General features: G+C 38.5%; 1 protein-coding gene across 2 annotated transcripts in view; it reads left to right on the top strand.

The window, feature by feature from the left end:
- The window catches only part of LOC136857904 (probable ATP-dependent RNA helicase DHX34), a 330,161-nt gene that overhangs the window by 121,290 nt on the left and 182,939 nt on the right, over nucleotides 1–25,932 (top strand). For both annotated transcript variants that reach the window (XM_067136960.2, XM_067136959.2), the window contains 2 exons: nucleotides 4,610–4,758; nucleotides 20,282–20,486. In XM_067136960.2, the coding sequence (XP_066993061.2) occupies nucleotides 4,610–4,758; nucleotides 20,282–20,486 (354 nt within the window). The remainder of the gene's footprint in view (nucleotides 1–4,609; nucleotides 4,759–20,281; nucleotides 20,487–25,932) is intronic.

Genomic DNA, 25,932 nt, shown 5'->3' with positions numbered 1-25,932 from the left:
CATTTTCCGAAGAATTGTACCATCTCTTCATGCACGACTGCAAGCCCTGCTACTATTGGGGAGTTGTGACGGTAGCAGAATTGTGTTATCTCGGACCTCCTAGCAACAAGCCAATGTGTGACCTTCGCTTTGCTCAAGAATGGGCTGTAGACCAATTTGTATGCTGCATTCGTGACTAAGCAGGCCTGTTTAGGATCTACTCTGCTTACCCTGAATAGGGAGGAGACTAAAAAAAGGGTGCCGTAAACATAGTCAGCCTAATACCACCCAACTGGATAGCCACGTCCAGATTGTACACTACGTCTGATCGAACCAAAATAAGAATCAATTTTGCTATTTGGAACATACGTACTCTGATGGACAGTGACACAGATAATTGACCACAAAGAAGAACAGCGATTGTTGCTTGTGAACTGAATAGGTTCTGCATTGACATCGTTGCACTCAGCGAAACAAGGCTTGCAAATGAACATGGTGGAGGTTATACCTTTTGGAAAGGGAAGAATATGAATGAGCCCCATATCCATTGAGTTGATTTTGCTATCAAGAATAAAATTGCAGATCATCTTGATGATCTCCCATGTGATATAAATGAAAGGCTTATGACCTTTTGCTTTAAGCTCACTAATAACCAGCGAGTTACAACAATTACTGCATGCACTCTAACTCTCGCCTCCGATGATGACCAGAAGGAAGATTTCTATTCCCAACCCGATGTGCTTAAAAAAAATATACCACTGTCAGATAAAATTATCCTTCTAATGGTGCAGTCCTTAACAACAGTGGACCTGGAGAACCATTTAAGATCGCAACAGGTGTAAAACAGGGTTATGCGATTGTCCCCCACCTGTTTTCAATATATATGTATTGGTGTCATAATTCATCTGGTCAAAGACAAAACTCCAAAGGGGGTAAAAATTGTATATAGGACAGATGGAGGACTGTTCAATCTTAGCAGACTGCGAGCAAACACTAAGGTATCTACTACTTCTGTTCTTGAACTCCAGTATTCAGATGATAATGTTATATTGGCAAACTCAGAAAGTGATGTTTAGTATACCCTGGATGCATTTAACAAGGCATGTCAGAGCATTGGTCTACACATAAACACCAGTAAAACACAAATTTTATATCAACCTGCATCAACCTGTAACGCTGCTGCTCCTGCTATCAGGATTAATATAACTAGCTTAAAAAATATTGAACACATTCCCTATCTGGGTAGTCACCTTTCAACAAATGCAAATATTGACGCTGAAAGTCAGTGTCGATTCAAATGTACTTGTGCAGTCTATGGTCTTTTGCGAATTAGGGTGTTTGACAACCATAACATCACTACTCAAACTAAGCTATATGTATACCAAACCGTTGTTGTTTCAACTTTGCTCTATGGTTGTGAAACTTGGGTTACATACAGAAGGCACTTACTATATGTGGAAAAATACAATCACCACTGCATTAGGAGAATCGCAGGAATAAAATGGCAAGACAGATGCATTAATGTAAGTGTTTTGGAGCAAGCTAATACAACCAGCATTGAGGCTGTCATAATAAAACATCAGCTTCAGTGGACAGGTCATGTAATTCGCATGCCTGAGTCACATCTCCCAAAACAAATCATGTACTGTCAGTTAAGTTACATCTTAAGAAATGTCAAATTGAACCTGAAAATTGGGAGGTTGTGGCATCCACTCGTCCAGAATGGCATTGCCTCATCCACCAAGGGCATCTATCTTTTGAACTTCAATGGAGGAAACTTCTGGCCAACAAATGCAGTACTAGGAAAGAGCATATGAATAGCAGAATTATCAACTCTCAAGGATCTGTGGCTACCCAAGACACCATGTGCCAGCATTGTGGAAGTGTCTGTGGTTTCAGAATGAGATTATACAGCCATCAAAGAACTCATGTGTTTTGAAGTTTACCTTTGGAAGACAATCATACTTGTTAACGAGTGATAGCCTAATAATAATATGAACGTAAAAAGAAGGCATATCAGAAATGGCTCCAATCTAGGACTGATGCAGACAGGGAATAGCACGTAGATGAAAGAAACAGAGCGAAACAAATAGTTCTTGAATCCAAAAAGAAGGTGTGGGAAGATTTTGGTAATAAGCTGGAAAGGTTAGGTCAACCTGCAGGGAAACCTTTCTGAACAGTAATAAAGAAAGGAAGGGAGGGGAAAAGGAAATGAATAGTGTTTTGGGTAATTCAGGCGAAGTCATAATTGATCCCAGAGAATCACTGGACAGGTGGAAGGGATATTTTGAAAATTTTCTCAGCATAAAAGGAAATCTTCCTGGTGACATCATGAACAACCAAGCTCATGGGGAGGAGGACAATGATATTTGTGAAATTATACTTGATGAAGTGGAAAGGATGGTAAACAAACTCCAGTCACAGAAAGTAGCAGAATAGATTAAATTAGACCTGAAATGGCAGAACATAGTGGGCAGGCAGGGATGAAAGGGTTTCATCATAGGGTAATAAGATTAGAGTGGTGTGTTAGTAAGGTACCTTCTGATTGGACAAAAGCATTAATTGTACCTATCTATAAGCAAGGGAACAGGAAGGACTGCAACAACTATCGAGGTATCTCATTGATCAGTGTACCAGGTAGAGTGTTCACTGGCATCTTGGAAGGGAGGGTGCAATCAGTGATTGAGAGCAAGTTGAAAGAAAATCAGTGTGGCTTCAGACCACAGAGGGGCTGTCAGGATGAGATTTTCAGTATGCGGCAGGTAATTAAAAAATGCTACGAGAGGAATAGACAGATGTTTCATAGATGTAGGGAAAGATGACAGAGTACCAAGCGAAAGGTTGTTCACCGTACTGCGGGACTATGGGATTAAGTGTAGATTTTAAAAATCAAAGTTGTTTATGTTGACAATTCGGCTGCAGCGAGAATTCATGGTCTGTTCAAGGTACTTCAGTCTAATATCTTGGAACCTGAAGATAGGTGCAATGTGTATGATATGAAAATTAACCTTTCCAAAACTAAATTGATGTCAGTAGGTAAAACATCCAAGAAAATTGAATGTCAGATTGGGAATACAGAGTTGGAACAGGTAGGTGATTTCAAGTACTTAAGATGTGTGTTCTCCCAGGATGGTAATAATAATTTCGTGTGGCTATTTCTAGCCGAGTGCAGCCGTTGTAAGGCAGACCCTCCGATGAGGGTGGGCGGCATCTGCGATGTAGGTAACTGCGTATTAATATGGTGGAGGATAGTGTTATTTGTGGTGTGTGAGTTGCAGGGATGTTGGGGACAGCACAAACACCCAGCCTCCGGGCCATTGGAATTAATCAATAAAGGTTAAAATCCCCGAACCGGCCAGGAATCGAACCGGGGACCCTCTGAACCGAAGGCCAGTACGCTGAACATTCAGCCAACGAGTCGGACTCCCAGGATGGTAGTAGAGTGAGATTGAATCAAGGTGCAGTAAAGCTAATGCAGTGAGCTTGCAGTTGCGATCAACATTATTCTGTAAAAAGGAAGTCAGCTCCCGGATGAAAGTATCTTTACATCAGTCTGTTTTCAGACCAACTTTGGTTTACATGAGTGAAAGTTGGGTAGACTCAGTATACCTTATTCATAAGTTAGTAGTAACAGCCATGAAAGTAACGAAAATGATTGCTGGTACAAATAGGATGGAACAGTGGCACGAGGGCACTTGGAATGAGGAGTTAGAGGATAGCTTAGGAATGAACTCGATGGATGAAGCTGTACACATAAACCAGCTTCAGTGGTGGGGTCATATGAGGTGAATAGAGGATAGGTTACCGAGGAGAATAAGGGACTCTGTTATGGAGGGTAAGAGGTGTAGTGGGAGACCAAGACGATGATGGTTGGACTCAGTTTCTTATGATTTCAAGATAACAGATATAGAACTGAATGAGGCCACAGGACTAGTTACAAATAGAAGATTGTGGTAGTGTTAGTAGATTTACAGAGGCTTGTAGACCGAATGCTGAAAGGCATAATGGTCTATAATGAATATGTATGTAAAATAATAATGCTAGAAGTAGAATTCAAAGTAGCCATTGTCATCAACCAGAGCATGACCTAATGGAAAGCTACTGACAAACTAGCCAACTGGACTCACGCCAGTGACAAAGCATTACACCACTTCACACTCTTTGTTGGATTAGTAAGGAGAGAGGACATACTACTTTAGCAGGTCATTAAGATAAGTTCTGACTTTCAAGTATTAAAGGGTATAAACAGATTTTAAACATAAATATTTCTGTTTCATCAATTTAAAAAAAGTGTGATTTGATAAATGATATTCCGTAAGAAGGAAATCAGGTCTCAGACAAAAATATATTTACATCAGTCTGTTTTCAGACCGATTTTGCTGTACAGTAGTGAAAGCTTGGTAATCTCAGGATATCTTCTTCATAAATTAGAAGTAAAGGACATGAAAGTAGTGACAATGACAGCTGGTGCAAATTGGTGGGAACAGTTTAATATAGGTTTCTTTGTTTTTGCTTGTTCTTTTGTCTTTGCTTGTTTTTTTCCCTGGTTATGTTACAGTATTTTAGGTGTTATAGTTAGGGTTTGACAGACTGAAAAGCTTTAGATTTTCATGGTATTTTTCTGTTGCAGAGGATGAGAAGGGTGACGTTTTGATATTTCTTAGTGGTATGAGTGAAATATCAACTATAGTGGAGGCAGTACAAGAATATAACAAAAATTCCCAGAATTGGGTAGTATTACCTCTGCATAGCACATTGTCTTTGGCTGAACAAGATAAGGTATGTTTATTTAACTACTTGGATACAGTTGTCTTTGATGGATTTTCAGATAGGAGGTTATTATTTTGAGACCCTTTAGGAAAAAGAAAATAACACAAAGTATTTCTTCATTCTCTTGTTCACATGCTGTGAATCGTAATGCCTGTTATTGTGAAGAATGAAGCATTTGAAGAGGGATTAAACTTTTCCGCACGAGGTGAGTTGGCCGTATGGTTAGCAGCGCACGGCTGTGAGCTTGCATCCGGGAGTTAGTGGGTTCGAAACCCACTTTCGGCAGCCCTGAAGATGGTTTTCCGTGGTTTCCCATTTTCACACCAGGCAAATGCTGAGGCTGTACCTTAATTAACGCCACGGCTGCTTCCTTTCAACTTCTAAGGCTCGGCTCGGCATTAATCATAACATCACTTTCTATAAGTACCACACATATAAAGCATTTTCCTTGTAGACGTACTATTGTAAGTAAACCTTTCAATTAAATATACTATAAACCCAAGAACGTATGAAAAGAGGCATACAGATGGATACAATACTAATTATGAAAATAAAAATATTTGGTATAATTAAGACTCAAACTTGCATACCTCATATTATGAAGCGAAAACCTTAGCTGTTACAATACGAGAACATTTGGGATAATTGAGGTACCTATACAACTTATACTTGGTATTTGAAAACTGAAAAATTAAAATTAGAAAATTAAAGCCCATTTGAGATGATTTCCAAATACGTTTTAATTTTATATCCTTGTAGAGTTTTCCTGCAAAAGCTTGACATATAAAATGTGTCCCTGATTGCTGTCGAAGCAAGAGGCTGGTTGTGACCATTGCAACTCAAGGGGAGCATTAATGTTCAAAATCCTGCAATACAATATTGATCACTGTTACCTTATTATCTTTTATCAATATGCGAAGCTAATTTAACCTGTATGTCTCGAGAAGTAGATTTTACAAGGGTTTTGAAGGTTAGGTGAAAGAGCATAAATACATCACCTCGTTATTTGACCTGTCATGTTCGTTTTCTTATTTTGTGTTTGGAATTTTTTTAAATTACCTATATTTGTCCTATTCCTTTTGTCTCTTCTCTTTTCCTTTTTAAAATTCTTTTAAATCCTGCTTTTCCCACATCAAGGCTGAAGATCCGTCAAGGTGGCCCCTCAATGAATGGGGACTGTGAAGAAATAGGTGTAGAAGAGTGGAAATGACAAAGAGAGAACCCATTTATTTGAAGACAGCAGTGTATGAAGATGTAGAGATAGTCCTTTTGTGTTTTCATGTTTCTTCTTTTCTATTACTCCCTCTTCCGATGCTGACCTTTCATTGTTTTTATCCTATTATGTGTTCCATTTCATATTCCTTTCTATATGCGACTTAATATTGATTTGAGCCTTTGCTTCCACTTTCTACGACACTCATCAGACTGAGGTAGTCATAATGATGATAATTGTTTTGAGGGGAAATATAATTAGATAACCACCCTTTCTTAACTTTAATAGGTGAAAGAGGAAGCGGTCCACCACTTCAAAGCATGAAGGTGTTAAAAAGAAAGGGCAGATTCATGATGGATGTGAAAATGAAAGATTCCTGAAACCTCGTGATCCTAATACTGCTGGAGTCAGACTAAAACAAGTTGACCAAGGGAGGTCAGATGAAAAGGAAGAAAGCGAGGAGCATAGCACTCTTAAGTAGAAGCAGTGCCTTACTCAGCTAGGGGCCATTGTGTTCGCCAACCCACACTTCCAAATTGAGAACCTCTCGGATCAACCCACTTTGGCTAACAGGAATTTTTTGCACTGCAGAGGCAGTTAAAAGCATGGATGGTATGTAAGATCAAGAAACTTGCATACTTTTGAAGAACCTTAGTATTATTTGGATCTTAACCAGTATCTTAACTAAGGACTTTAGTCTTGATAGGAACTTTTTCATAATATGTAGCAATTGAGGCTTTCACGGCTGGCGTTACAAACCATGTCAGCGTCTTCCGGGCTTGTAGGCCGTGGTCCAGGAGCGAGCAAATGTCCCGACGTTTCACGGAAGACTATGTTCAGCATTGTCAAGGGTTTTGACTGACTTCGATAGCCACGAAGCCTCACGAACACTGAGAAAGGCACCAGCACCGAAGAACAACCTCACGGCTCAAGAGATAAAGGCCATCAAAACTCTGAACATGGACGAGAGTGTACTCATTCTTCCCGCGGATAAAGGGAACGCCATTGTCATCCTGGCTACTTAATGATTACAGTGCGAAGATGTCGGAAATTTTGGACCCAGAGACCTACCACAGACTACCGAAAGATCCAACCAGTCGGATTCTTCGTAACACCAACAGTCTTATTAAGGCCTCTTCATTGCCAGACGATGTGAAGAGGGAATCCTCCAGAAGTGAAGCTTTACCTCTGAGGCTATATGGCTTACCCAAGATACACAAGGACAACGTACCTCTACGGCCCATCGTGAGTGCTATTGGATCACCGAATTACGATATTGCTAAACATCTGGCCACCTTACTACAACCTTACATCGATGACACACAGTCGTATGTCAGAGATTCAGGCCACTTCATAGTAAAGCTGAATAACATCCAGTTAGAAGCTGAAGACGTGCTTGTCAGCTCTGATGTGGTCTCACTCTTCACTAAGGTACTTGTGAATGAGGCCCTGGACCACATCACTTGGATTTTTCCCCGAGGACATTACCAACTTTTTCAACCAGTGCCTCACAACAAGCTGTTTCTTGTGGAATGGCAATTTCTATGAACAAGTGGACGGCGTCGCCATGGGCATTCCTCTGAGTCCGGTGATAGCAAATTTCTATATGGCAAAGTTCGAAGAAACAGCATTCGAGACCACACCACTGAAACATAAGGTGTGGCTGCGCTTCGTAGATGACACGTTTGTGATCTGGAGCCATGGAAAGGAACAATTAAAGCTGTTTCTACAGCATCTGAATGGTATTAACACCAATATTCAGTTCAGTATGGAGACAAAAAATGAGGGAAAGCTCCCTTTCCTCAATGTTCTGGTAATTAAGACTGCCGATTTAAACTTGGGACATACAGTACACCACAAGCCGACCCACACAGACTGCTATCTTCAGAAGACGTCCGACCGCCACCCAAGACTAAAATACGGAGTGATTAAGATGCTAGCCGACGTGCTAAGCACTTAAACGAAGAACTCAGCCACCTTAATAAGGCCCTACTCACTAACGAGTACAGCCATAAAGATATCCAGTGAGCACTCCATCCCAGACGTCCAACAACCAAGAAGAAAGAAGAGGAGCAGCCGGCAGTTAAAGCCTTTCTGCCGTATATTGAGAAAATAACTGACAGAATACGTAGGCTACTGGAGTCCCATGGGGTTAAAACCATATATGGGCCGACAAAGAAAATCCAGGAACTGCTTCGGTCTGCCAAAAACAAGCGCCGTCCTCTCTCCACAGCAGGTGTCTATAAGATCTTGTGCAGCTGTGACCAGGTATACATAGGCACTACCAAACCCAGCATCGCCACACAATGGAAGGAGCATAACAGACGTAGCTGGCTGGGACAGACAGATAGATCATCAGTCGCTAAACACTCACTGCTAGCAGACCATGACATACAGTACAGCGACACCGAAGTACTGTCAACTGCTGTGTCCTATCACTCCCGGCTACTGAGGAAAGCCATTGAAATCCTGAAGCACACCAACAGCTTCAACCGTAAGGAGGAATCTGAACGGGTTAACAAAGCCTGGTTTCCAGTCTTGAAAGCTTTAAATCCTGAAGGAGACGATAGCTGCGGCAGACCAGAAGAAAGCAATGGGTGATCAGCTGGCTGTCTCCACCGAGGCAGGTCAATGTACACCGGGCTCCCTAACGCTTCATGGCGGCCAATAGGCGAGCAGCGTACCGTATCCTGCACTATATAATCACGTGGAATTACAACAGCATTTCATTCCACTGAGAGCTTCGCTGCTATCAAAGTCAGTCGGAACCCTTGACAATGCCGAACGCAGTCTTCGGTGAAATGTCGGAACATTCACTCACTCCTGGACCACCGCCTACAAGCCCGGAAGACGCTGACATGAGTTTTCATAATACTCACTGTATTTAGTTTGTTATAAGTGAAATTCTACTTCTTTGATTTTTGGTAACAGCGCTGAACTGTCGATAGTGTTGAACTGTAGAAGTATTGTGAAGAAAGGAATATAATTAATATATACTTAAAAGATATTGTAATAGGAGTTGGATCACGGCTGAGAAATTATATAACTGATGCAGAAATTTTCTCATGGAACTGGAATGTTAATCATGGAGACAGGATAGGAATGGTAGGAGGGGGAGTATTCATTCTGGTGAAAGAAGAATTTGTAAGCTACGAAATAGTTAAAGATGACAAACTTGAAATTCTAGGTGTAAGGCTCATCTCTACAGATAATAGGCAACCTGATAGAAGATAATCAGCTATGTCAGAAACGACACGGAAAAGACCATGATTGTAGCAGGTGATCTCAATTTATCATATGTCAATTGGGAAGGTAATGCGTATGACAGGATGCATGACCAGCAAATAGCAATTAAGTTAATCTGGGAAGGACAGCTGAATGGGAAAGTATGTATGTATTCTAAACATGATGCTGGTAAAATCAGATGAACTCTATAGAGAAACCGAAGTAGGATGGTATTAGTGATCACGAATCTGTTTTTGTCATAGTTAAAAATAAATGTGATCGGTAGGAAGGTCATAAAAGTAGAACTATTAGGCAGTACCAAATGGCTGATAAGACAGGCATGAGGGGATTTTAAAAAGTAATTGTGGTCAATGGAAAACGGTAAATAAAAATGTAAACAGACTGGGATGGGTTTAACGCATTTTTTGAGGAATGTGTAAACAGGTATGTACTTTTAAAGGTGGTAAGGAATGGTAAACACCTGCTATATAATATAACGGAGAAGTAAAGAGACTAAAAAGGAGGTGCAAGTTGGAAAGAAATAGTCAGGTCTGTGGAAGTAAGGAGAAATTGAAGGAACTTACAAGGAAATTATATCTAGCGAAGAAGTCAGCTAAGGATAACATGATGGCAAGCATAATTGGCAGTCATACAAATTTTAGTGAAAAATGGAAGGGTATGTATAGGTATTTCAAGGCAGAAACAAGTCCAAGAAGGACATTCCAGGAATCATTAATGAACAAGGTGAGTGTATTTGCGAAGATCTACAGGAGGCAGAAGTATTCAGTCAGCAGTATGTAAAGATTGTTGGTTACGAGGAAAATGACCAGACAGAAGAGGTGACAAAGACTAATTTACCTATGATAACAAAGACATTTACAGTAAGATACAAAAAGTTGAAAACTAGAAAAGCAGCTGGAATTAATAAGATTTCTGGTGATATACTAAAGACAATGGGTTGGGATTTAGTACCATATCTGAAGTACTTATTTGAGTATTGCCTGCATGAAGGAACTATACCAAATGAATGGAGAGTTGCTATAGTAACCCCTGTATATAAAGGAAAGGGTGATAAACATAAAGCCAAAAATTACTGGCCATTCAGTTTGACATGTGTTAAGTGTGAGCTTTGAAAAAGCATTACTTCTGATTATATAATTAAAACTGGTTCGATAGATGGCAGTTTGGGTTTAGGAAAGGTAATTCCACTGAAGCTGAACTTGTAGGATTTCAGCAAAATATAGAAGGTCAAGTAGACTGTGTTGCAACTGACCTATTTAAGCCATTTAACAGAGTAAATCATGGGAGACTACTGGCAAAAATGAGTGCAATTGGACTAGACCAAAGTGTGACTGAATGGGTGGCTATATTTCTAGAAAATAGAACTCGGAGAATTAGGGTAGGTGAAGCATTATCTGATCCTGTAATCATCAAGTGGGGAATTCCTCAAGGCAGTATTATTGGACCTTTGTGTTTTCATATATATATATATATATATGATATGAGTAAAGAACTGGAATCAGAGGTAAGGCTTTTTGCAGATGATTTTATACTGTATGGAGTAATAAATAAGTTACAAGATTTTGAGAAACTGCAAAAAAACTCGACAATGTTTTGAGATGGACAGCAGGCACTGGTATGGTGATAAATGGGGTTGAAAGGTTGAGAGTTTCACAAGTAGGAAAAGTTCTCTCATTTTTAATTAATACATTGATCAGGTGATAGTTCCTTATGGGGATCACTGTACGTACGTAGGTGTTAATGTAAGGAAAGATCTTCTTCATTGGGGTAATCACATAAACGGTATTGTAAATAAACGGTAGAAGTCTCTGCACATGGTTATGAGGGTATTGAGGGGTTGTAGTGAGGATGTAAAGAAGAGGGCATATAAGTCTTTGGTAAGGCCCCAACTAGAGTATGGTTGCAGTGTATGGGACCCTCTCCAGAATTACTTGATTCGAGAACTGAAAAAAATTTGTTTTAAAAAGCAGCTCTGGGTGATTTCCGACTAAAGAGTAGCGTTATGAAAATGTTGCAAGGTTTGGGCTGGGAAGACTTGGGAGAAAGGAGATGAGCTGCTTGACTAAGTGGTATGTTTCCAGCTATCAGTGGAGAGATAGTCTGGAATGACATTAGTAGATGAATAAGTTTGAGTGGTGTGTTTTGAAAGCTAGGAAAGCTCACAATAAGAAGATAAAGCTGGAATTTAAGAGGACAAATTGGGGCAAATATTCATTTATCGGAAGAGGAGTTAGGGATTGAAATAATTTTCCATGGGGGATGTTCAATAAATTTCCAAATTCTTTGCAATTATTTAAGAAATGACTGGGGGACTGCCCTAAATGCAGATCAGTGGTGACTGATGGTGCAAGAATTTATGTACAAGTCATTGATAATTTTTTATTTATTGTTACCATATCCAGAAAGACATTAACCACTTTATGAAAGGGCTTTGTGGCTTCTCTCTGCATATAAGAGATTAATATTCATCACTACCTTTCCACTAGAGCTGCTAAAATGGCCAATGCATGAGAGATTTTTAAAATAAAAATTCATATACCCTTGTTTCATAATGTATGTCAGACTGAAGGTCCCATGCTTTGTTGTTGTTGTTGCTGCTCCTAATTGGGTCGTCAGTTAATATACTGATTTGATGCAGCTCTCCATGCCATCCTATATTGTGCTAACCTTTTCATTTCTACATAACTATTACATCCTACATCTGTTTGTCGTATTCATACCTTGGTCTACCCCTGCTGTTTTTACTACCTACACTTCCCTCAAAAACTAACTGAATAAGTCCTGGGTGTCTTAAGATGTGTCCTACCATTGTATCTTTTCTTCTCATCAAATTTTGCCAAGCTCTCCTTCTCACCAATTTGATTCAATATCTCTTCATTTGTGATTTGATCTACCCATCTCACCTTCAGCGTTCTTCTCTAACACCACATTTCAAAAGCTTCTATTCTTTTTCTTTCTGAGCTAGCTATTGTCCATGTTTCACTTCCATACAATGCCACGCTCAATATGAAAGTCTTCAATAACATCTACGTAATTCCTATTACATTGTTCTAAGTGAGAACATTTCTTTTCTTAAGAAAGGCCTTCGATGCTTGTGCTAGTCTGTATTTCATGTCCTCCTTACTTCTGCCATCATTAGTTATTCTGCTACCCATCTACTTTCTTTAAGATTTCATTTCCTTCATTTCATTTTCAAGCTCATCGGATAAAAAATTAGTCACCCCTTGAAAACTCATCACAAGCATCAATTGATACCGTGCTTCGCCTCTGGACTTGATAAGCACCTGCATTCAGTTAGGAAGTGAGTCCACAGGGTTGTACAGGTGCGTCACATCCTGGTTAAGCCACTCCCTGAGGACTTGTTCGTGCAATTCCACCAAATTGCGGTGATGTTGATATCGGCCTTTTACCCGCTGTTCCAACATGTCCCATAGATTTTCAATGTCTCACTGATTGCTATTGCTTTATGCTCACATAGAGGCTGTGCATGTGCGGTTAAGCACAGGACTTATTCGCTGTGCCATCTGTACAGGCTTAACAATCCATCTGTGAGTGTGCGTTAGGGTGACTAATGTTTTGTCCAGTGAGCTTATTTCCTTCATCATGTGATTTCATTTGACTGTACTCCATTAATTTTGTTTTAGATTTCTTTATTTTCATCTTTTACTCCATCTCCATACCATTCAGCAAATTCTCCATATTTTCTACAGACTCACATAAAATAACAATATCATCAGCAAATGTCAGAGTTTTGATTTCCTCTCCTTGGATTGTGATTCCTTTTCCAAATTCCTCTTTGATTTCTTTTACTGCCCAGTCTGCGTAAACATTGAAAAGGAGAGGGGTCAATTCGCAGCCTTGCCTCACTCCCTTCTGGATTGCTGCTGCTTTTTCATAGCCCTCAATTCTCTTCTCTGCAGACTGAATTTGTACAGATTGTAGATCATTCTTCTTTCTCGGTATCTGAACCCGATCACTTTATGAATTTCAAATAGCTTAGTCCAGTCAGCATTATTGAATGCCTTTTCTAGTTCTATGAATGCTTGTTCTTAATTTGATCCTCCTAGAACAGAGTTAAAGTCATTAGAATAGAATAGAATAGATTTTTTTTTATCATCTACAGATTATATGCCCAATTAACACATGATTCAATAAAACATTATATACAACAAATACACCTTAAATAAATAACACTAATTTCCTAAAATAATAACGAAGTTCAAACTAAACCTAGAGACCTTTATATATGCACATTTACAACGCCTTAAATAAATAAATAAATAAATAAATAAATGAATCTCCTTAAATAATTGGCATTTTTAAACTACATTTACATACACAAATTTACATATTTTACAGAAAGGACCTTACATTCATGAGGTCATTAGGGCACATCTGATTTTAGACAGGGTGAGTGGAAAAAGTCCACTGATTCACCTACCTCTTTCAGTGGTGTTAGTGCCCTCAGCAGCCATGAGTTAGCCCGAGCTACAGTTCTCACTCTTAGGCAGATGAAAAATATGCTTTCACCAAATACTCCGATGAGGAACATGCAATGGAATCAACACCAATAATGTTGAGCAATCCACTCTCTACATCAGTCACTTGTAAAGAAAGAGTGCATTGGCACATCTGCAGTGTGAGTGCAATGTCCTCATACTCGTAGTGTCTGGCTCCATACCTTTGGTCACAGGGGTCCCAGGTTCAATTCCCAACAGGGTCGAGAATTTTAACCATAATTGGTTAATTTTGCTGGCACGGGGCACGCGGTGTATATGTCATCTTCATCATCATTTCCTCCTCATCACAACACGCAGGTCACCTATGGGAGTCAAATCAAAAGACTTGCATCTGGCGAGCAGAACTTGTCCTCGGACACTTCCGGCACTAAAAGCCATACACCATTTCATTTCATACTCATAGTCACACAAAAAGACTCGTTATCAGACAAAGGCAGAGAAATACCCAAATATTTGTAGCTGATCCATTTCATGAACCTTATTTGGACTCTTTCCAAGTTTTGTATTAAATACTGCTGAGGAGGTAGCCACACTTCGCAAGAGTATTCTAACAATGGCTTGATTGGAGAAACAAATTTGGCACACTTTCTTTTCAGAAAGCCAAGTAATTAAAACCCTTTCTTAGAAATCTTGTCTAAATGCTTCTCGAAGGAAAGACCGTAACAGTTTGAAAGTGTCACACCAAGATCATTTATTTCATTCACATGAGCTATTTGAAAATTGCATAAATGGTAAGTGCAATTTACTGGTTCAAGCTTACATGAAAATGTAATTGCATTGCATTTTGAAGTATTTAAACCAAGTAGCCACTTTTCACACTGGTTACTTAGGAGGTTTAAGTCATACTTACAGTCCAGCTCACTATTTATCACCTTAAAGATCTTTAGATCGTCAGCATAGAGAAAAGTGAGAACTATGGCTCAGGCTAACTCATGGCTGCTGAGGACACTAACATCACTGAATGAGCTGGGTGAATCAGTGGACCTTTTCCACTCACCCCCATCTAAAATCAGATGTGTCCTAACGAGCTCATGAAAGTAAGGTCCTCTCTGTAAAATATGTAAATATATGTATAGAAAAGGCAAATAATATGTTGTATAAATATCGTTACATCATTTACGAATATGGCAAAGAATAGAGGACCCAGTAAAGAGCCTTGGGGGGTCAACGGAAGTAGGGTGGTACGGTTTTGACTAATACCATCAGATTTTACTACGCAAACCCTGTTAGTGAGATAGCTTCTAATCCACTCCGAAGCACTTCCTCCTATCCCATATGCTGACAATTTGATGAGTAGAGCATCATGTTGGAGAAGTCCATGTAAACATCATCCACATGTTGCCTCCTATCCAGAGATTCTGAAATGAAAGTGAATACACCGCCATATTGGACATGGTAGAGCGTTTCTGTACAAAACTGTGCTGAGCTATATTATTATACTGTGAAACTGAACTGTACAATCTCTTATACACGATCTTCTCTGCTGCCTTTGAAATCAGGGACAATAGCACAACCGACCTATAGTTATCAAACACCATTTTGTCTCCTTTCTTGAACACTGTTATGATGTAACCATTCTTCCACTCACACGGAAAATACTTTGATGAGAATGACCTAGCTCAGATGCACATTCTTTCAAAACTATTGTGGGTACATCATCTGAACCACATGATTTGGAGGTATCCAAAGATGCAAGAATTGAAGATACCTCTGCTGGAGAGGTCACTATTGAGGTTAGGCCTATATCACACACGGATGAAGTGGATTCTACAGCTCAATGGTTGGATGTAATTACCTTTTCTGTCTCAAAGCAGTCCAGGTGTCCATAGTTTTGTTCCGAAATTAGAACAAGGTCCAGGAAGTTGTTTCACAAGTTCCTACATTTCTTCTGAAGCCAAACTGATCTTCTCCCAACTCAGTTTTAACTTGTCTTTCCATTCTCTTGTAAATAATATGCGGCAGGTGAGTGATACTTTTCAAATATATTTGCAAAACTGTCCAAGATGCTCTGTTTTTTTTTTTTTGTAATTCTTTCCCATCCTGAAGCATAGTAGATGGCAGGCAAGATGACCTCTGTTTGTTGTTTACAAAATTCCAGAAACACTTCGTGTTGGCAGCTAATTTCGATTCCATCAAATGTATAGTTTCTGGTTTTTTTTTGCTGAAGATGCTTAAATTCACTGCGTATGTCGAAAATTGCACATAATCACTACTATGGCCCGTTTTTTAAAACTTCCTTCTTGCCCTCTGTTTTTCATTTAATTGATCTATTACCTAGAGTCGTACCAGCATGGGTACTTCCGTGTGCTAACTATCCAGGGCGGTGCAGTGGCTCTTATTACAGCACAAAAGAGGTTGTAAAAAAAGGGTTAATGCCTTATCAACGGAGGGAGAGTCTTCAATTAAATTCCAGGAAGACAATGAAAGGAGATCTCTCATTTGAGGAAAATCGGCCTTAGACCATGCAAACATTAACTTCATCTGCTGTATGGGGTGCATAACTCGCGCTAAAGATAAAGTGAATTCTACAGCTTGATGGTTGGATATAATTTTCTTTTCTGTCTCAAAGCAGTCCAAGTGTCCATAGGTTTGTTCCGAAATTAGAACAAGGTCCAGGAAGTTGTTTCACAAGTTCCTACATTTCTTCTGAAGCCAAACTGATCTTCTCCCAACTCAGTTTTAACTTGTCTTTCCATTCTTTTGCGTGTTAAAATTTTGCAGGCCACAGATACTAAACTATTGGTGCAGTAGTTTTCACACTTGTTAGTACCTGATTTCTTGGAACTAGGTATAACAACTTTCTATATACAATTATGCGACACTTCTCCTGTATCATATATCTTGCACACTAAAGAGAATAACCTCCCCATGCTGGTTTCTCCTAAGGCAGTCAGTAATTCTGAGGGTATGTCATCAATTTGAGGTTGCTTGTTCCTATCCTATTTAGGTCTCTCAAAGCTCTATCGAATTCTGACTTCAAAATTTGCGTCTCCCATTTCATCAGCATCAACAGCCTCTTCTTGTTCCAGAACTTTGTCATCTACTTCTTTCCCTTGATACAATTGTTTAGTACATTCCTGCCATCTTGTCTTCTTTCCCTACAAGTGGTCTTCCATGTGAGCTCTTAATATTCATACACCTCGTTTCCTTTCTCCAAAGATTTACTTGATTTCTCTGTGTACAGCATCTACCTTTCCTTCAATCCTTCAACATCCTTGCATTTCTCTTTCAGCCATTCTTCCTTAGCTGTCCTGCACTTTCTGTCTACTTCATTCATCACCTGTATTCATTTCTGCTTTCCTCATTTTTTGAATTCTTGTATTTTTGCTGTTCTTCAATCAGGTCTAATATTCCCAAGTTATCCACTGATTCTTACTTGATCTGACATTTCATCCTAACCTTTCTTCAGTAGCCCTACTGGTCTCATTCTTCATGAACGTCTCCTCTTCATCTGTTGTGTACCCTTCAGCCTTTTCATTTAGTCCTTGTGCATCATATTCCTTGAATTGTAGCTTATGATCAAGAAATGAAAAGTCATCAGTTTTTGCCTGCTCCTTAGTGCTTAACTTTTCTTCAAAGTTTCTACCATACAAAAAACTGTCTAATTTATGTAGCCTAAAAGATATTCCCTCTTTCACTTTCGCATCTCTCAAATTTCAAAACAAGCTTGTGACATACAGAAAATATTTACCATTCTTAACAATGTTCCTCATGAGCCCTAAGTTTATATGTATAGTTGTAACTAGTATTTTGTTCAAAATTACCCATGGGACATCATTTATGTTGTATGAATATACCATATTAAGTCTGTGGGTAAGTAGTCCATCACTTTCTGGTATGATGGAATAGTCCCGTCCCAGGGTGTAAGCGTAGTATCATGTCTGCCTTTTACCTAGCGGTTGCAGGTTTGATTCCCAGCTCATCTGTGGGTTTTGATACTGGACTTAAGGCTGGAACAGGATTCATGAGGTCAATTGAGAATCTGTCTGATAAGAAAGATAGTGTACTCAGTCAAAAAAGTCTAATAGTACAACCGAGGAAATCAATAATGCTTACCATGTGACGCTGTTATGTTAACTGACTATCTGACTGTACCGTTGTCATCTTGGAAGGTCAAGGCACTTAATTGGCTATATAGGCTGCAGGTTTGGATTTGGATTGGGGTATGATGTTTTTAGTATATACCTACACACCACATACAAAGAAATCAGCAATATTTGGTAAATCGATCTTTCTGTTTCAATAGTATTGTGATGATTTTCAAATTTCCACATATTGGCCAATAGTACTTATTCAACTGAGTAGACTGTAACTGCTGTGAAAGATGTTGGTATGTTACTATAATTTCTGTAAAATGTACAACTGGTATGGACTGGTGCATCTTCCATTCTTCAACGATATGCTGAAAATCTGTAGTTTATGTCAGATGTGAAGCTGTTTCCATTACAGTTGCTTTTGTGAATTAAAAATATTTTGGACTGGCACAAGTGATATTCAGTGCAGTAAAATTTTCCACAGAGTGTAGTGCATTGATTGGGAGGGATAACGTGACAACATGCAGTAACAGCCACTTGGTTGAATAGCCTTTTGAAGTCAAAACACTTTGCATTTGACATAGGTCATCCGTATTTATGCATGTACAAAAGGGAATTTTTCATTGTAAATATTGAGGTTCTGCTGTCAGGAATTGATAGATTCCTTTTTTGCAGCTTAGACTCAAGTTTCCTGACTTGCTATTTAGTAAGGTTAGATCTCTCAACAATTGATTTAGGAGGGACTTATGATTTTGTGGATTGTATGTTGGCTGTTATGACGTGGGTGGTTCTTATTGATTTGTCTCCCTCTTCCTATGTTGGAGCAGGTTCTTCTAATCGCAAATAAAAACTCAGAAAAGTGTAAGTCCATTTTGGTATAAGTGTAATGACCTTCTTTTTACTCTTTTTGAATAGTCTTCAATTTCATTAGCCAGAATTAGAATTGTCTGATTAATCGGCTGTTGCACACCACAACATTAGAATCATAAAAGTCATTGCTGAAGTTCTTCTGACCGAGCTCGATAGCTGAAGTCGCTTAAGTGCGGCCAGTATCCAGTATTTGGGAGATAGTAGGTTCGAACCCCACTGTCGGCAGCCCTGAAAATGGTTTTCCGTGGTTTCCCATTTTCACACCAGGCAAATGCTGGGGCTGTACCTTAATTAAGGCCACGGCCGCTTCCTTCCCACTCCTAGCCCTTTCCTGTCCCATCGTCGCCGTAAGACCTATCTGTGTCGGTGCGACGTAAAACAACTAGCAAAAAAAAAAAAAGAAGTTCTACAAATAACAAACAACATAAGTTAGGATCCCAGGCCTTAATAAAATCATCCACACAACATCAATGTTTTCTTTTCTCTTTGTATATTGTTGATAGTTGACTGACGGAATAAAAGATGGATGCGCTTTAAGACATTATAATTACGCAAGCCTTAATATCGCATCACGAATCCCAGCTTGTGGTATTTGCCAAGTGGGGAAATGTCAGCTCTGTTTTAAGGAAAATTTTGGAAATCAGTACTTGCTTACTTGGGTTACAGACAGATGAGCCATGTCCAGAGACAGGATGCACTTCCTGCCTGTCAATCAGCCTACCTAGCGATAACCAGCATAGGTCATCTCCCTGAACATGGCATGAGTGTATGTCTAATACATGAGTTGTTGTTACAGTATGTAGATGAAACAAACATCGTATTTTCAGATATTAAGATGTACAATATAATAGGTTAGGATCCACCTTTCAATACTCCGTAATAAGATGGTAAGAAGTAGTTACAACCTGTTTAATGGGACCGGTTTCAACACATTTTAAGTGTCATCATCAGCCAATTTTCGAAGATCTTAAAACAACTAGCACATTGAATACAGGCAAAAAATTAACAATGTATCATAGCATAGCTACGTTATGATACATTGTTAATTTTTTGCCTGTATTCAATGTGCTAGTTGTTTTAAGATCTTCGAAAATTGGCTGATGATGACACTTAAAATGTGTTGAAACCGGTCCCATTAAACAGGTTGTAACTACTTCTTACCATCTTATTACGGAGTATTGAAAGGTGGATCCTAACCTATTATATTGTACATCTTATTTCTCTATTCAATACGGAACAATAATGAAGTTTTTAACTTTTTCAGATATTGTTCAAAATATATTAAAATATGTGCTCACTGGAGAAAAGTATAGAATATGCCGTGTTAAGAGGAAATTATCCCATGTAGACAGTTGCATATGCAATGTAGTAGGATCAGAAAAGGACAAGAGTTAACCAACGGAGGTCAGGCAGAGATGATACAACCGATGAGCTTAGTATAAGTAAGAAGAACCAATGCTGGACTTAACTTAATTGCCATATATACCAGCCATGGAAGGAAAATCTACTGTTTTAGTAGTTACTTTATTTTTTAATAATCAAAGATGACTTCCTTTCCTGTTTCTTCTTCCCTAAATTTATGCCCTCCTTTTTGTTTCAGTCATGTTTTCCTCCCAGAAGAATACAGAAAAGTTTTATGTAACTTTCAGGTTTTTGACTATCCTCCAGATGGTGTAAGGAAGTGTATTGTCTCCACAAACATTGCTGAGACATCTGTTACCATCGATGGTGTACGTTTTGTTGTTGATTCGGGGAAAGTGAAGGAAATGAGCTATGATCCAGCATGTAAACTACAGAGGTTGAAAGAATTCTGGATTAGCCGTGCTAGTGCTGAGCAAAGAAAAGGAAGAGCAGGTATGTAGTAGGTACCTTAAATTTCATATTTGTGTGACAATATCCTGGCATGTTTGTATTAGATTTCTTTTATTTTTTTTATTTTTACAAGTTGCTTCATGTCACACCGACACAGATAGACCTTACGGCGACGATGGGATACGAAAGGGCTAGGAGTGGGAAGGAAGCGGCCGTGGCCTTAATTAAGGTACAGCCTCAGCATTTGCCTGGTGTGAAAATGGGAAACCACAGAAAACCATCTTCAAGGCTACCAACAATGGGGTTCGAACCCACTATCTCGCAAATGCAAACTCACAGCTGCGTGCCCCTAACAACACGGCCAACTCGCTCGGTATGACTTTATTATGTGTTTATAATTTATTGTAGTGGCCTGAAGTAGCAATAGCTGCTTGCGTATTGGATGATTGTTTAAAAAAATTAATAAATTTATCAGGCCAAAGGAATATGAAGAAATAGTGTGAAACCTGTGGTAAATATCTATACAGTGATCCAACGCTGCTAGTGATTCCCAACTGACGTCACCAAAGGGCACAGTTCACACTGAAGTTTGGTTTTACTGCTTCTTTTTTTTTTTTGACATTGTGTTTTATAAATTGTATCTAACTTACTTCATGGCTGAGTATATGTTTATAAAAGATAAGATCGCAATAACTTGCCATAATTTACTAGATTATGGGCCCAAGATATTTGTAAAATATGACATAACTTAGTTTCTATCAGGCACGCATATTGGCAAGTATCAAGGTTAAGCTTGTTTCTTTTATCGGAGTATCACCGCACACCAAGAAATGAGTGCTGCCAGCATGAAATTCAAAGTATTGAACAAAGATAACTACGACACTTGGAAAATTCAGATGTGAACAGTCCTTATCAAAAATTATGCATGGGGCTGCGTTACTGAGACTGAAACATAAACTGCAGCGATGGCGGACAATGCCACAACCATACAGGCATGAGTGGAAGGCAGCTTAGAAGCACAATCAGACATCATTCTTGTAATGCATCCTTCCGAAATTAAACAGGTAAATGGATGTGAAACCTCACACACGGTATGGGTTAATTTGGAGATTTACCCATCTCAAGAACCAATACCGAAGGAAGCCCTTTTAAATTAATTAGACTCATCTAAAATGCAGGAAGGTGGTGATGCAAGGGAGCACACTCATCAATTTTTTGACATCATAGACAAGTTCACAAGATGAAGGTAGAAATAAATCACAATCTTCTGGCCATTATGTTGCTATGGAGCTTGTCGAAAAGTTTGGAAACTTTTGCTGTGCCATTTCCTTGCAGGATGATATGCAAACCACCTATTCAATACTAGTAAAGTCTTTAGGACTATATTACTTAATATATGTCCGACTCATTGGCTGAACCGTCAGCGTACTGGCCTTCGGTTCAGAGGGTCCCGGTTCGATTCCCGGCCGGGTCGGGGATTTTAACCTTAATTGGTTAATTCCCATGGCACGGGGGCTGGGTGTATGTGTTGTCTTCATCATCATTTCATCCTCATCACGACGCGCAGGTCGCCTATGGGAGTCAAATAGAAAGACCTGCACCTGGCGAGCCGAACCCTTTCTGGGATATCCCGGCACTAAAAGCCATACGACATTTCATTTACTTAATATATGACTTTTTTACCTGGCATGTTCTGATTAACTGAGCCCAAACACATGGCACAACACTCTCCAGATGGTGAGTTTCTATTGTGATTGTTCTCTTCCTTGCATTTACTTTTGATTCCTCTTAATTTTTCATAAATTAATTGGAAGATAGGAAACTTAAAAGGGCCCACCTTTTCAATATTTGTATATTTATATTTGTATTGAAAAGGTGGACCCTTTTAAGTTTCCTATCTTCCATTCTCAGTTCAATACGGACAAAAATGAAATTCTTAGATTTAAATAAATTAATTGTTTAACATTTAATAATTGAAACTGTGCAGAACAAATCATCACTTTAAAATTAGCCATAGCATATTACAAGAAGCAAAACAAACCTCTTGCAATAACCTTCATGGACTTCAAAAAAGCTTACGACTGTATCCATAGACCTTCAATGTTGAAAATTTTAAGAAATTTTGGGCTCCATCCAAAATTAATCAAATTGATAGAACTCACCTTAACCAACACTAAATCAAAAGTCAAGTTCAGAGGAGAATTCTCTGAGCCATTCATCATAAAAACAGGCTTAAGACAAGGAGATTGCTTGTCACCACTGCTATTCAACTGTGCCTTGGAATACATAATGAGGGAATGGTACAAGATTAACCCAAAGAACATCCGAACTGGAAGACCCAAAGACAACATAAGTTTAAATTGCCTAGGTTTTGCCGATGACCTTGCTCTCTTGTCCAACAATATTCAGGAAACCAGACAACAAGTTATATCACTACAGAAAATTGGTCTTGAAATATCTTTTGAAAAGACAGTAATCATGTTTACTGACCCACCACTCATAAACAAAATTGCCATAGGAAACCAAGAAATCAAAATTGTAGATAAATTTAAATATCTGGGAGAAATCATAACATATAACCTCAATGAAAAGCCAGCATAGCATAACAGAATAAATAAATTGACCAGAGCACAATATGTTACCAAGAATACCTACAACAAAAAGGGCCTGTCAATAGCAACAAAATTAAAACATTACAAAACAGTCACTCAATCAGCAATAACATACACAAGTGAAACCATCTTCAAAACAACTAACACTGCACAAATAGACAAAATACTCAAGATAGAGAGAAGAATCATTACAACGTGCATCGACAAATCATACCAAAAAGATGGACACTGGAGAGGAGCTTCTAATGAAACAGTCTACAAGGAAATAGAACCAGTAATGAGTATACTCAGGAAGAAACGCATTTCATTTTTTGGATATCTAATCAGGACATCAGAGAACAGGATCATCAGGAGAATAATAGAAAAATTATGGAATAGTAAGTGTAATGTTGAGTGGATTACAGAAATAAAGGAAGATATGGATGAACTACAAATTACAGTGGAAGACCTAAGAAACAAAACTGACAAAATCAGGAAACTCACAGACAAGCAAACCAGACTGCAAACCAGAATCAACAGACAATAGGAAGGGTGATTTCCGATGAAGAAAGAAGGATAAGATCAGAGATAATGAAGAAGTACTGGGCTGACAGGAAACTTAAAAATTCTTTGTATAAAGTTGGCTAGAGTGGTTCATTGAAAGCCATAAAATGTAAAATAAAAAATAAATAATTGAATTTCAATAGGTCAATATGAAAATAATCAACAGCCAACTCCAGAGTTTCTATGAATCAAAATCAGCAAGGAGATTGACGCCCACAAACATGCCAAAACTTGAAACTATTATGGAGTGTTTGTCAACAACAGACAGACACCTACTGGATATGTCTTTATTGTGAATGACGGTCCTGTCACATGAGATTCCAGTAACCAACACACGGTAACTGTATCAACCACTGAGGTGGGGTATATAGTGTTCAGTGATGCCGCCAAACAACTTGTCCACCTTCAGTGTTTTTTGAAAGAGTTTGGAGCAACTGATGTTAACAAGATGACATTCTACAACAACAAATTCAGTGTTCAGAAAATACCCACAAATCCTGTTCTTCAAGCGCGAACAAAGAGCATAGATGTTCACCACCGCTTTGTTTGAGAAATCATTCAGTCTGGAGCCATGGAGTGATTCCTGACTGACGTCACCAAAGGGCACAGTTCACACTGAAGTTCGTTTTTACTGCTTCTTTTAATTTTCAGTGTTCACATTTTTGACATAGTTTTTGTACATTGCTTGCTCCATTTCTACAGTTTGTGTATCCTGTCTCTTTTTGACCATGGTTTCCCACACCTTCTCCCTGGGAACTCTATCGTAGAGCTATGAATATCATGACCAAGGCGCTGTTTCATAAAACTAACTAATAATTTCCGTACCTGAAAAGCAAAAGGGCTTACGTCCATTTTGTTAATTTTACAGTATAAGCTAAAAACAATAACTGGCTGCACATTTATGCCAATTGCTCATTATAGAAATGCGGTATAATAGTAAATGTTTTATATGTATTTATTCTGCACAGCATATATTTGTATAGGTGTTAAATAAATGCATATTCATAAATTCCAATCTAAATTTTCTTGGGAAAACCGTGAAAATGGACATACACCTTTTTTCTTAATTCCTTATTAAACTTCTGGATGCTGTAAAAGTAAGTTAATATGTAAATAACTGTTTTTAATATCAATTTATATCTGTTCAGTGTCTAAGTGAACAAGAAAAACATAATATAGCACATGCAAAACTTTATAATAATTATCACATTATGAATAATTTTCACTTTTTTTTTTCACAATTCCACATTATTATTGTCACTGAAGTTCTGTGTAAGACAATTTTTGTAATTAATTCCTTTTTCCCAAATGAAATGTTTTCCAGAGAATTTCAATTTATGTCTGTAGAAGTATCACTCATCACTAGGATATTAGTCTTCTTCTACATGAGGGAGATCACTGTAAAATGCACTGTACTGCCGTGTAATCCACTGAGTTAACGTTTGCAGGTCCGTGTATTTTGCTGAACTAATGGGTTTGGGTCCGCTTTGTACAGTCGGAATTTCCTTTGGTAACAGGAGAGCATTTCTACGATGTCTTCTGATATCAATGTCTTGAATACAGGTGTCGTTGAATGATGTCTTGTAGCCAATAATTCCAGGTTTGTCATTTGAAACTTTAAGTTAAAGATATGGAATTTTTTAAATCGCTACATTGCATTTCATGGACTACTAGCGACTTTTTTGCCTGGCATGTTCTGATTAACTGAGCCTAAACACATGGCACAGCACTCTCCAAGTTGTTGAGTTTCTATCGTGATTGTTATCTTCCTTGCATCTACTTTTGATTTCTCTTAATCTTTCTTCTTAAAGCTATACCTGCCATCTGCTTCCTTATGGTGACTTTCCAATTCTTTTACAATTTTCTGCTTCTCCTCTTCATTTATAGCATCTTTCAGTTGTTTTTGGGACCTATCACAATCGTCGCAAGTGTCTTTTTTAGGGAACTGTAGAGAGAGATTGAAATCTTCGTTAAAAATCTTTCTATATAACCATTCTTTGGCTACATTTTCTTCAAGGATGTTATTTTCCTTGCATTCTCTGATGTATGCTCTGTACATCATTGAAATATTAAGATGGGGCCCAAGATACTTCCTTTCTGCCCTTTGACTGGAACAATGGCTCTCATATTGTGCATATTTTGAAATACAAGATTTTACACTTTGTATCACTGTCTCTGGTATTTTATTGGTAAGCATAGATTTCCCTCTTTGTTCACATATAACTAACCCGTTCCTATTTTTGTACATAGAAACCCTGACAAACTTGTCAGTGACACACAGTGTATTCAAAAACATAATTTTACACACAGGAATTATTTCATGTTTTACTTTC

The sequence above is a fragment of the Anabrus simplex genome, chromosome 1 (genome assembly GCF_040414725.1).
Source record: "Anabrus simplex isolate iqAnaSimp1 chromosome 1, ASM4041472v1, whole genome shotgun sequence".
Lineage (NCBI taxonomy): Eukaryota > Metazoa > Arthropoda > Insecta > Orthoptera > Tettigoniidae > Anabrus > Anabrus simplex.
The sequence above is the reverse complement of the archived record's forward strand: the minus strand, read 5'-3'. Positions and strand labels throughout refer to the sequence as shown.